We start from the raw sequence: 12,808 nt of genomic DNA, 5'->3' as shown, positions 1-12,808 counted from the left end.
TCTGTAATAAATGAAAGCATCCTACAAATGTCTCTATCTTCAAGATTCAGCTCAAAAACAATATTCTCCACTAGTGACTGAGCACACCACAATTGTTCCATTTGTGTTGACAAACTGAACAAGCAGCACTGACAAACTCACTGTGCATTGTACATTGTCGATTTAATAATTATCTGATCTGTGTCAATGTTATTTGTCTTGTAATTTCAACATATATTTTCATATTATTCCATGTTTATAGTGTTCTCACACATAAGAATCAAATATTTTAATCTTTTTATTATTAATAAAAGGGCTATCTTATCTTTGAAATCTTTCCTGACCATTCATTCCATTATTTGGACAGACTCTACATGAACTTTGCACATACAAAAAGGACACATAACACTCTCTTGTACTTATTCGTTCACTTATATTTAAATAAGAATAGTGTGTTGCATGTGAAACCTGTTCACCAAATAGTTGTTGTTATAGTCACAATCTTTTCTCTCTACTAGGCTATAGGACTAGCAGTGACTAGTGTCTTGTCTTTGTACACCCAGCAATTATCTCAATACTCGGTACATTTCAGATGCTCAATAAACACCTGTTAAGTGAATGGATGAATAAATACAATTTAGGATTACTCCATTCACAGACCTATACTAAGTCCAGTGGGATCATCCATAAGGCTGAATAATGTAAACTAATTCACGCCTATGGTTTACTCTATGCTCCACCACTCATTTGATCAGAAACATAACATGATCCTAGATTTAGTGCCCGTTTAACATAATTACTTTAAGTCCAAATGGCAGAGAGAGATAAAATATCCTTTCTATTTTGGGCAAGCAATGCAATGTGCTCAAAAGACATCCCTGACCTTCATTCCATTCTGAGTCTCTCCCAATTGCAAACATGTATTGAGGAGACAAGTGAGTCAGGAATGGGACAAAGGACAAAGTGAAGCTGAGGGATTAGGTCAGTGAGTCTCAGGATCAGTGAATGGCTGTTGCAGATAACATTGGGTAATGTTTCGTAAAAGCTGAAAACATTTCATGACTTATTTTCTTAGGCGGTATCAAAATATTCTTGGTATCAAAATGACTAGTTCAAAACATGTACCCAGTTTATCTTCATAATAACAGTGTGAGGTAAACAGAGCCTGTCATTTCCCTCGTAAAGAAAAGGAAACTAAGGAAGTGTACACTTGATTCAGCTGAGATTTTAAAATATGACTTAATTTTTTAATGCAGTATACTGGGATAATAATGCTATGTTATCACGGCCAATAAAGAGTTTTTTGTTTTGAAGGAGCTGTTAGATTTAGAAGTACTCTTTAGATCCTCAAAGGAAGTATTTGAGTGACTTCCAAACTCAAAAACCTCCAGAGCGAGGGAGATTTTTTTGTCAGCTTGGTTGTTTGTTTGTTTTTAGGTACTTGAATAACTTCTTCCTTGAAAAGGAGGGTGCAGAAATCAAAGGCCTGATTGTGCTGAATCCTTCTCTTTGGTCATTATTCAGACTGGTTCCCAGCATGCCGCAGTCCAGAGGAAAAGGTCCAAGTTCTGTTTAAAAATCAGAGACTAAAGAGCTTACTCAGCACCCTGCTCACATTAATGTTGCTTGTTTTCATCATTTAAAGTCTTTTGATAGTTCCTTGTATGCAAAAACCTTAGGCTTCTGGGAATATTCTCAGAACATAGGAAGCACCTCCCTGACTTAGTAAAGATGAAAAATGCTTTTCATGACTATCCCCTCTCTTGAAGGACCCCTGGAACAGCCAGGTCTTTGGGCATAATTAAATTCTGGGCAAGATTTTACAGAAATACATCTTCTTTTTTTCTAATTTAGTTTTGTGGTGTGTGTGTAAAATGGGGGAGGTTCCACTTGGTGGGGAAAGAAGAATTTGCCATTACTGCTCATCTACTCAGGACTGATGGAGACACTCACTCTTAGGGGAATAGGCAATGATTTGTTTTTGTTGTTGTTGTGTTTCAGCATCAGAGAGTGAGAGTGTATTGCAGCAATCTGACTATTTGGAAGACTGTTTCTTGAATTTCCCAATTCAAAAGCCTCGGTAGAGCTGAGGGATGCTTGATACGTCAACACAGACCACAAAAGGCAGGGCTTTTCTAAAGAGACTATAATTATATCTACCTTTTGGGTACAGGAGGTGAATGGAAGGAAGGGATTCTGGAGCAGATATCCCAAAAGAAGAATCCCAAAGCAGACCTCCTCGCACAAGGTTATCTAAATCTCCTTGACAGGTGCACAGGCAGAGAAAGCATTTGGCCCTTGAGGTAACATTTACTTGGGAGGTTGGGACAATTCTGTCACGCTTAGGACAAGCCAGCTGACTCTGAGCCCAGGAGCACCCTAGGACTGCAGCACAGAAAATACACCAGCTGGCCGGTCGCCCCTCCTTTGTTCCATTCCCGGGGGATTGGAGTACCGTTGGAGTCACTGACGCCATCCCCTCCCGCCTCTGGCGTGCATGGAGCATGCGCTTCCTTCCTCACTTCCTCTCCAGGAGGGAGCGAGAGTAAAGCTACGCCCTGGCGCGGCAGTCTCCGCGTCACAGGAACTTCAGCACCCACGGGGCGGACAGCGCTCCCCTCTACCTGGAGACGTGACTCCCGCGCGCCCCAACCCTGCTAATCCCTTGACCCTCGGGTGTCAGAGATCCCGCGGCCGCCCAGTCCCGGCCCCTCTCCCGCCCCACACCCGCCCTCCTGGCTCTTCCTGTTTTTACTCCTCCTTTTCATTCATAACAAAAGCTACAGCTCCAGGAGCCCAGCGCCGGGCTGTGACCCAAGCCGAGCGTGGAAGAATGGGGTTCCTCGGGACCGGCACTTGGATTCTGGTGTTAGTGCTCCCGATTCAAGCTTTCCCCAAACCTGGAGGCAGCCAAGGTATGTGAACACTTTTCTTCTTCCTACTTTCCTTTTGTTTCGCCACGAAAAGGTAAAGTTTGGCATAATACGTGAGCTGTAAATCACCCTGCTTCGTTTTCCGATCAAATCATATCCATGAATACGGACAGAGAAATCAGTTCGAATTTAGAGACAGAAGACAGATTTTTTTTCTTCACTTTTAAAATGATAGAGCAATAATATGGGTTGTTTTTAAAGATCTTATTTTGAAAAGGGAAGGGAATCTTTTTCACCTAAAGTGGCTTGGATTGTTTTCTAGTTGCCTTACAACCTTTCTCAGATAGTCTATTCATTACATATGCAGTATATGATGAAAGAGCTTTTAGTGTGCCGATAATACCAACCCAAATTATGCTCTCTGTAGTTGAGAATAGCTGGTAACCCTAGTGTTAGAACTATATGTTAAATTTCTGGTCAGAAAAAAAAAAAAAGTGTGATTCTGTCAGCTCAGGAAATACACCAAGATAATAAACAAGGCAATATTGATAATTACTATTATTGTATAATCTTGATAATCTTTGTTAATATGTATTTGTTTCATAGTCATCCAAAATTATTTCGCCTAATATTTTCCTTTTTATAAAAATTTTATTTAATAAGAGGCATATTTTGTCCTTCAACGCACAATTAAATTTATATTCACGTGTGTTTATTCTAGACAAATCTCTACATAATAGAGAATTAAGTGCAGAAAGACCTTTGAATGAACAGGTAGGTCAAAAGTAACATTATGAATGCTATTTCATTTTGATTTAGTTATTATTATTTAATGTAATTATGCTGTGACCTTTTGGTCATTTTGAATTTACAAACATCAGGAACTTAATAGTTAATTGACAGAAATTAGGGTGGGAAATCTAGTTTTGGTAAATTCTATGTCCTAGCAGTTATTTACATTGAGTTCTGTATAATGAATACATAGAGTAACTATATAATAACCCGATAAGCTCAGCATCACATCCACTCTGTTGAAGGATTGCCTAATTTACCAGAGATTTCTCTTTCACCAGTATTATAGAAGAAAGAAATTAACACTTATTGAGCATATGCCCTTAATTTTATCTCATTTAATTATTGTAACGGTGCTCTGAAATAGGAATTATCCACATTTTACAAACAAGAAAATTAAATCCCATGGAGATTAAATCATTTGGCTCTCATAGTTGGTAAGTAGTGGAGCAATGATTTTAAACCAGATCTATCTCCTGTTTGCTTCACAGATTGCTGAAGCAGAAGAAGACAAGATTAAAACAACATATCCTCCAGGTAAAAAGAAATCATATTGATGTTAATTTAAATAATGCAGGCTATGAGAATCTGAACTAAAATGGCTGTGTTGGGTTTGGGGCTATTCTTCCAGAAAACAAGCCAGGTCAGAGCAACTATTCTTTTGTTGATAACTTGAACCTGCTAAAGGCAATAACAGAAAAGGAAAAAATTGAGAAAGAAAGACAATCTATAAGAAGCTCCCCACTTGATAATAAGTTGAATGTGGAAGATGTTGATTCAACCAAGAATCGAAAACTGATAGATGATTATGATTCTACTAAGAGTGGATTGGATCATAAATTTCAAGGTAAATGAGAAAAAAGAACTTTTTGTTAACGTGGAGTTTCCTATAATGGGTTAAGAGAAAGTCCAATATTTTAAAAATATCTTTTAAACATTCATAATCCTTTATTAGTCAAGTCCAAAATTGAGATAAAGCATATATTTACTGATAACGTATAGAGCCCTAGCTCCACAGAATGCCAAATTTTATTTTCCCTTTAAAAATTCCTTTAGTGATGCTCTGAAAACATTTTTTAATCTAGTATTTATATTTTATGGTATTAAATTCATTTGAACATTCAGATTTATTTTAACAATTAGTACACACAAAATATCATAATTTTCAAATAATTAGATCAATAAAGTACCCTCCCACCCTGCACAAAAAAGGTGAAATATCCACTATTTCCTTTTCAGTGTTTCCTCCTAGCCGTATCCTTTCTCCTTAGGTCATCCTAACCTTTACATGGCTTCAATTACATCTATATCCTAACATCCCATATCACTAGGCCAGACTTTTCTTAGCTATAGACCTATTTATCTGTTTACCTATTTGACATTTTCCCTTGGCAGTCTCAGAAGCACCTCAAATTTAGCATGCCCATGATTAAACTCATAATCTTTGTCCACTTCACAACCTAGACCTCTTAGAGCACTGTTTCTTTAGGAAAGGCACTACTATCCATCCAGTTTTTTAAAGACAGAAATCTAGGATCAAACTATTTATCTTTTCCCTCACCTCTCAAATTCTAATCTGCCAAAATTTACTAATTTTATGTCTATGTATCTCTCAATTGTTTTTCTCTGTACTTGTCCAAACTCCAATCCTTGTCCAAGCTCCAATTATGTCTCATGTAAACTATAGCAAAATCTACAGTTCTCCCAGCAACCACTCCGCCTCTCCCCAACTCGTTCTTCATTTGTCAGCCAATGTGGTAGTTTTCTGACCCGAAGTCAGGAGTTCGAGACCAACCTGGCCAACATGGTGAAACCCCGTCTCTACTAAAAATACAAAAATTAGCCAGGAGTGGTGGTGGGTGCCTGTAGTCCCAGCTACTTGGGAGGCTGAGGCAGGAGAATCACTTGAACCCAGGAGACAAGGGCTGCAGTGAGCCAAGACCACGCCACTGCACTCCAGCCTGGGCAACAGAGCCAGACTCCATCTCAAACAAACAAAACAGGAAAACCAAAGTCCTTAATGAAGCTTGCACAGTCCTGCATGGACTGTTTCCTGACTACATTTCTAGGTTCATCCAGCACACATAATCTGATAGAAACCTTGTTCTTGCCCTTCATGGCACTTCAGGCAGTTTGTAATTTTACCTTCATACATGTGATTACTTATGATTAATGCCTTTCTCCAAAACTAAACTGAAAACTTCATAAGAATAGAGACATTGTAACCCCAGTGCCTGGAAGCCCATGAATTCATTGAATAAATTTATGAATGAATGAATGAACAAATGAAATAATATATGAGGGAATAAATGAACTGCCATACCTAGGCATTAAGGAGGAAAGTGTGTTTTTCATTTTGAGAACCAGTGCTTAGGAGTAAGTACAGGTTTTCTTCCCTGTCGTTATTCTGCTCCATGGCTACAGGAGATTTATGTTGATTATCTCTGCCAGAAAACAACTGACTATTAAATTGGACTTTCATAGGACATAATAACCTAGGAGTGTTCCAAAGTGTCATGTGTACCTATGAAGTGGGATGGAGGCAATGGGTTTATATTTTGACATATATCATATGCCATGCTACTCAGGGAAATTTACTTTTTAAAATCTTGAATTTGACTTTTTTACCTAAAATATTGGGACTACAAATAGACACTGATTATAACTGCATACAAAACAGATTCAACCACTTCAGCTGAAGTGATCATTTGATTTAATAAAATAGCCTAATATTGAGTTGGCTGGATTGGTCAAACTGGTTGTACATGCAGGCAGAGACATAGATCTGTTTTTGATCTGACTGCTAACTTGAGCAACTAATTTGTTAACTGTTCAACATTTTATTACCATCCCAAGTATGTTTGGAACTACCAAGTGCTGGTCCTAATGACTTCAGGTTTACCGTAGGAGATATTAACTCCACTTGAGATCACAGAGAAGACAGGCCAAGGTTCTTGGAGAAAATGATTTGTGAGTAAGCTTCTGGTCTCCCCTTGTGCTCTGGAAATCCTGAAACCAGAGGGTTTTTGGCCACTAAGTTGAATAGAACCTCAGATGCATGTAGACTTCATCCCAGAGGGGAAGGTAAAGGAAGCTAACTTCTGCCAGATGTGTTCCCAGACCTACTCTCGCCTTTAGGAAGCTTCCAAACAGGCTTGTACTATAGGATCCATCAATTCTCCTTTTCAGTGTTTTCTATAGTATGCACAAGTTAGGATCTTTCCAAATTTCTCTTATAAACTAGTGCTTTGGGGCTCCTGTGTGCATTCAAATACCTATTGAGCAATTGCTATGTATTGGACTATGAGCTAGACAATAAACCCTGTGTAGTCAGGGAGCATGCCTAACTTTACATCACTCTATTTCCTTTACGTCACTCTATTTCCAGTGTCTGGCACATAGTAAGACTTTAAAATATATTGAACAAATGAATGTCAAGTGCTATATTAGATGCTAGGGATTCAAAACATAACTGGGCAGATAATGACTTGTGACATGACCCTTTGACATTCACTTAGAATGTTGTGGCTACTTAACAAAAGTTATGTGTTAAACCCATGTTTGGCTCCCCTCTGGGAGTCTGTCTATACATGGAGGGTGAAATACCCCTTCATGAGCAGGAGGGAAGCCATTCTGAGTCATACTATCCATTTTAGAATAGTGAAGGAAATCAGGGAAAGGTGAGGAGCAATGGTCACACGTTCCACTGTTTACCCCATCCAGCAAAGCACTGCTAGGGGAGACCTAAGTTCCTGGCTCAAGACAGTACAGCAGTGCAGCAGAGCAAAGGCTCTTCAGTGGGTTACTAACATCCTCCCTGTTGTGAAGTAAATGGACTGAAAAACAGTCATCTCAGTTATTTTCCAGGTCTAGGAGGCAACAACTATTCCTCCTTTTACGGATCCTGAGGGATAGATAAGTGGGAAGGGAAATAAATTCTTCCACCTCTGCATAGACTGGGGCAGTTTCTGCTCTATGTATTCTCAAGAGCCTGACTTGCAACCCACAAATGGAAAAATCAGACACATAATAGTGAGTCTCTGCTCCTGAAAAATAGATGAAGAACCAAATTTTCAGCCAGCCAGGACGAGAACTGATTTTACGTTTGTTGTTTGTTTGTTTGTTTGTTTTTCTTAGGGGCTTTTCTGCTTTTTTGTCTCTCTGGTACTCAGCTCAAAGGGCTCATGGCTCATGGGCTGGCCAACAGCTCAGCAATTTTGTACTGACAGAGAACTTCCAGTCCTCCACGTATAATTACCCCCACTCATTTTCCTAAGCTTCTTTCCAAACAAGAAGAAGATATTCTGCCTGAGGCTGCATATACCTCTATTTTCATAGAGTCTGAAAGAAAAGCACGGGATAAATTCCCTGTCCAAATCCCCTAAACCCATGGAAGAAAAGGGCAGAATCAGAATAGAAATATTAGGCTCTTCTTTCTTTGAGTGAATATGATGAGGATTATCTGGGCAGAATCTGGCCAGAGATTCAATTTCCATTTTCTCTAGAAGATAATTGCCGTTCCTTTATTTCAAAATACAAATCCACTGTGCATAATAACAATAATACATTAGCTTTCATATGTTAGGTTGGTGCAAAAGTAATCGCGGTTTTTGCCATTACTTTTAATGGCACAACAACCCCATGAAATAGATACCTTGTTAGACTCGTTTACAGTGATCCAAGGATATAGCTAACCAGAGATATCACTGGGGCTAAAATTCTGATCTTTCCAATCTTTCCAGAGGAAACAGGGAGAATTAAGTGCATTGTAAATTTGATCCATTCAATGTAGTATAGATTGAAGATGACTAATAATTGATTCCTGGGAGATCTCCATGGATGTGCTACAATGCTTCATTGCCACTAGCCCTTTCCCTCAGGATGGGCCCTTACTTTAGTCTGAAGTTGTATTGCCAAATGTATTCCGAGGAAAGCCAAGGGAACATATTAGCATGCTTCTCTGCAAAGATTTACATATTGCTTTGTGCAGATCAGTTGCCACATTTTAAAAGTTTAAATTCCAGGCACATAAAATAAAGTAAGTTCCCTGTTCTCTAAGGATGAGTCTTGTCACTTTAAGCTGCCTTTTTTACATAAAGACACTCTAATACAAGTTCAATTGGAAGTAAATATTTATTTTAGGTGAGTCATAAAATCTTCAGTACACATTGTCTGATTCTGGGTGTGAGGTAGAGGTCCCTGGCCCTACCCCAGGAATTTGCCTGCAAAGGTAGTACATGTGGGGATATTACCAAACTATCTATTCCCTGTATGGAACTGGAATATCAAATCATACAATATATAGAAGGGTACATTGAATAATGTGACATACTATATAAATATGGCATACTATGTTAATAAAAAATATAATATGGTTTGTATTATTGGTGATAACAATAAATGGAGAGGACTTTTCTGTTGCCTTTAGCTTTTCCTTCCCCTTATAGTCACCTAAGAAAGTTTCAGAATGTCCATTATCATACTAAGTTTTTAACATGAAGACCAATTTTATTTTGAACCAAGGGTTTCTGTGGACCAAGAACCACTATAAATACATTTCAAACATATCTGAGTATACAAAAGCGAAGTACAGATTATAAGTATAATATGATGCATGAAATAGATCTATGATCACTATGGTGTGAAGTTGTGGTCGTTCTGTCTAGATGATCCAGATGGTCTTCATCAACTAGACGGGACTCCTTTAACCGCCGAAGACATTGTCCATAAAATCGCTGCCAGGATTTACGAAGAAAATGACAGAGCTGTGTTTGACAAGATTGTTTCTAAACTACTGAATCTTGGCCTTGTAAGTCATGTACATGGAAATAAACCAAATTCCTAGTGCAGTTTAGAGTATGCCAAGACGCCAAGTCACTTGCCTCAAGTAGCCAAGTGTTTATAATGTGTCTTCCTTCTACTAGGACTCGTAGGTTTTAAGGACAAGTAAAGCACCATTCTTTTTTTTCTAGGAGTTTATCATCCATCAGAAGAACTAGGCAAGTAGACACACACGCCCAAAATGCCAGCTGCTTAAAAACCATAGAAGCCAGAGAATAGCTTATATCCAACTGGCAGTAAGGAAAGGCTTCAGAGGAAGAGGCGTACGAAGGAAGCTTAGAGGGATGGTTAGGATATAACCAGCAGAGGTAAAAGACATGTGTGTGACAAAAAAAGAAATAACATGAGCAAAAGCATGTGATGTGTATTTTTGAAACTGCAGGTGATCTAATTTGAATTCACCTCAGCTTGGCTCCCCTGCCCTGCCCTGGCCCTGACAGGCTTTATTAAGATGCTAATGTAGTAGGATGTCAAAGGTTATCTGACTATGACCCAAAGCTATGGAGGAGCAATGCTCAGGGTGTTTCTCAAAATATGTGGTCCGTGGATTTCAACAGATAGGACTAACAGCTTGCATGGTGGGCCCGAAGATACTTCTTCCAGGACTGCTGAGCAATCCCTGTAACAGCCAGCATGTGGTGCAGGCATAAGTGAGGGCTGTCTGAAAGATGGTTCAGAAGATACCTCTTTAAAAAATACATGTTTGACTACAGTTTAGTCCACATTATTTTTTAATAACAAGACTGGGAATATAGCAGTTATATATGTTTTGCCTTTTTATGATAGATCACAGAAAGCCAAGCACATACACTGGAAGATGAAGTAGCGGAGGTTTTACAAAAATTAATCTCGAAGGAAGCCAACAATTATGAGGAGGATCCCAATAAGCCCACAAGCTGGACTGAGCATCAGGCTGGAAAAATACCAGAGAAAGTGGTATGTATGTGTATATATGTATATGCATGGATGTGTGTGTGTGTGTGTGTGTGTACTTCTATCTGTATAATAATTAGTGCCTTACTTGATACCAAAGAAGATTTGAGATATGTGGCATTTTTAGACCATTTATATTCAGGCCAGGCATGTTGGCTCAAACCTGTAATCCCAGCACTTTGGGAGGCTGAGGCTGGAGTTGAGACCAGGAATTCAAGACTAGACCTGACAACATAGTGAGACCCACATCTCTACAAATAAAAATAATTAGCTGGGTGTGGTGGCACAAGCTTATAGTCTCAGCTACTCAGGAGGCTGAGAGAGGAAGATCGCCTGAGGCCAGGTGTTTGAGGTTGCGGTGAACTACAATTGCATCACTGCATACCAGTCTGGGTGACAGAATGAGACCCTGTCTCAATAAATTAATTAATTTTAAAATATGCATATACATAAAATATCAAAAAGTTAAAAGATATAAATGATCTCTACTCTGAAAATAATGTAAAGATTATGTTATATTCTATTATTTGGTAAAGATTACATCTTATACCTCACAGTAAAATGATACATAATAATATGTGAAGTAACAACATCACATAATAACAACTATGTGTACAGTGCCAGTGAACTGCAACCAAACATCTCACAGTTCTTTTGGTATCCAACATCTGTTCACAGCAGCTGTCATCATCTGTGCTCAATCCCCCCACAAAGAAGTGGGTTGACTAGATCTTCTCCTCCACCAGCTTTTGTGTTCCCCAGAGCTAGCTGCCTAATGCTGCCTCTCTGTTCTTGGCAATGCTCTTCCACCTGCTCCTTCCCCTTTTCATTGGTTTAGATGCCTATTTACCCAGGCTAATTTCATCCTTCCTTCCCTTTGTTGGATTCCTTGCCTCTTCATTTTTTCCTTGGCACCCAAGCTGTTGAGATCTTTCTCCCCACCTTGAATTCTCTTTAAAACTTTAGATGAAACTGACCATAAGGGGATATCAAATTCCTCATCTGTCCTTTGATTTTCTTCTGTAAAGCACCCAGACCCATGGCTCCTCATCTCCTCCAGCATCTTTTCTCAAATACAAAGACTATAGAGACTGATGGTTTTGTTTTAGAGAAGCTAGAAAACAGAAATTGGGTCTGGATTTTTTTTTTTTCTTTTTTTACCGGATGGCCTAAAAACTTTCCTCTGCTCTCCTTACTTCCAATCCTCACCAGCTGCCATCTTTTAAATCAGCTTTTGAAGATTCACCCACTCAAAAAAAAAAGTTCTAGATTTACAAAAAAAAAATCCTTATGACTTTCACTCAAGCTTACCAGTCTGAGCTAAAATGGACATAGCTATTTCCATAATTCTTCATTCCCATTACATACTCCTATTCACTCATCTCTAAAATGTTCATATGCTTGACCTGTTTACTCATGTTACCTGAATGCATCAATGCAAATAAAACACAAATGAAATATTATTTCAACAAATATTTATTGAATACTAACTCTGTACCAAGCACTGGAAATACCATGCCTATTTAAAAAGACATAATCCCTGACTCATGAAGCTCAAAGTCTAGTGGAAGAGGTAGATCGTGTTTAAATCATCATGTATTTTCATTACAATTGCATTAAGTGCTCTGAGGAAAGAAACATTGTTCTATGAGACCTCAAAAAAGGAACCTGACCTGCACTTAGGCTCAGAAATGCTTCCCTAAGGAAGTAACTTGAGCTGAGAACCGAAGGTCAAATAGGAGTTAACTTGTGAACATGAGAGGCAGCACATAGACAAGGATATGTGGCGTATCCAAGCAACTGAAACAAGCACAGTGTTGCTGGCACAGAAAGAAAGAGCAAAAAGAGAAGAGACTGGGGAGGTGGACCCAGGCCAGACCATGCAGCGCCTTATGAGCCATGGATGGACTCTGATCTTTATTGTAAGAACCATGAGAATTTTCTGGTCCCCTGAAGAATTTTAAGCAAAGGAGTTACATGATCAGATTGTTAAAAAGATAACTGGCTATAATGTGGAAATGCAGTGTTGGGCATAGATTTGGGGAGGGTGATGTTGCAGTTAGCAGGTGAGAAATGAAGGCTGCTTGGACTAGAGTGGCACAGTGGAGAGAGAAATGTGCAAATTTGGGATAAATTTTGAAAGAGGGGCCAACAAGGCTACTGATGGATTGGATGGGGGAAAAGGAAGAAGAGGCAAGAAAGGCTCTTAAATTTCTATCTAGTTCACTGAATGGAGAATGAACCATTTACTAAGATGGGAGTCACTGAACAAAAACCAGGTCTGAGAGAAAGGATTTTGTACACTCATCCAGACGGCACTTAAATTTTACCCAAAAATTCCCAGGTGTGACTGCTCTGCTAGGGATAGACGTTCTAACAGGCTTTCCTGT

At 39.0% G+C, this 12,808-nt stretch overlaps 1 protein-coding gene across 2 annotated transcripts in view; it reads left to right on the top strand.

The window, feature by feature from the left end:
• Nucleotides 1-2,505: 2,505 nt before the first annotated feature.
• Nucleotides 2,506-12,808, top strand: part of SCG3 (secretogranin III) — a 40,146-nt gene continuing 29,843 nt past the window's right edge. Inside the window, exons 1-6 of one of the 2 annotated variants that reach the window (XM_055279140.2) lie at nt 2,506-2,894; nt 3,574-3,626; nt 4,136-4,181; nt 4,276-4,491; nt 9,311-9,453; nt 10,272-10,421. In XM_055279140.2, coding sequence (XP_055135115.1) covers nt 2,813-2,894; nt 3,574-3,626; nt 4,136-4,181; nt 4,276-4,491; nt 9,311-9,453; nt 10,272-10,421 — 690 coding nt within the window. In that variant the 5' untranslated portion in view covers nt 2,506-2,812. The remainder of the gene's footprint in view (nt 2,895-3,573; nt 3,627-4,135; nt 4,182-4,275; nt 4,492-9,310; nt 9,454-10,271; nt 10,422-12,808) is intronic. The other variant, XM_055279141.2, reaches the window with a different exon arrangement.

The sequence above is a fragment of the Symphalangus syndactylus genome, chromosome 5 (genome assembly GCF_028878055.3).
Source record: "Symphalangus syndactylus isolate Jambi chromosome 5, NHGRI_mSymSyn1-v2.1_pri, whole genome shotgun sequence".
NCBI lineage: Eukaryota > Metazoa > Chordata > Mammalia > Primates > Hylobatidae > Symphalangus > Symphalangus syndactylus.
Note: the sequence above shows the minus strand (reverse complement) of the source record. Positions and strands in the feature narration are given on the sequence as shown.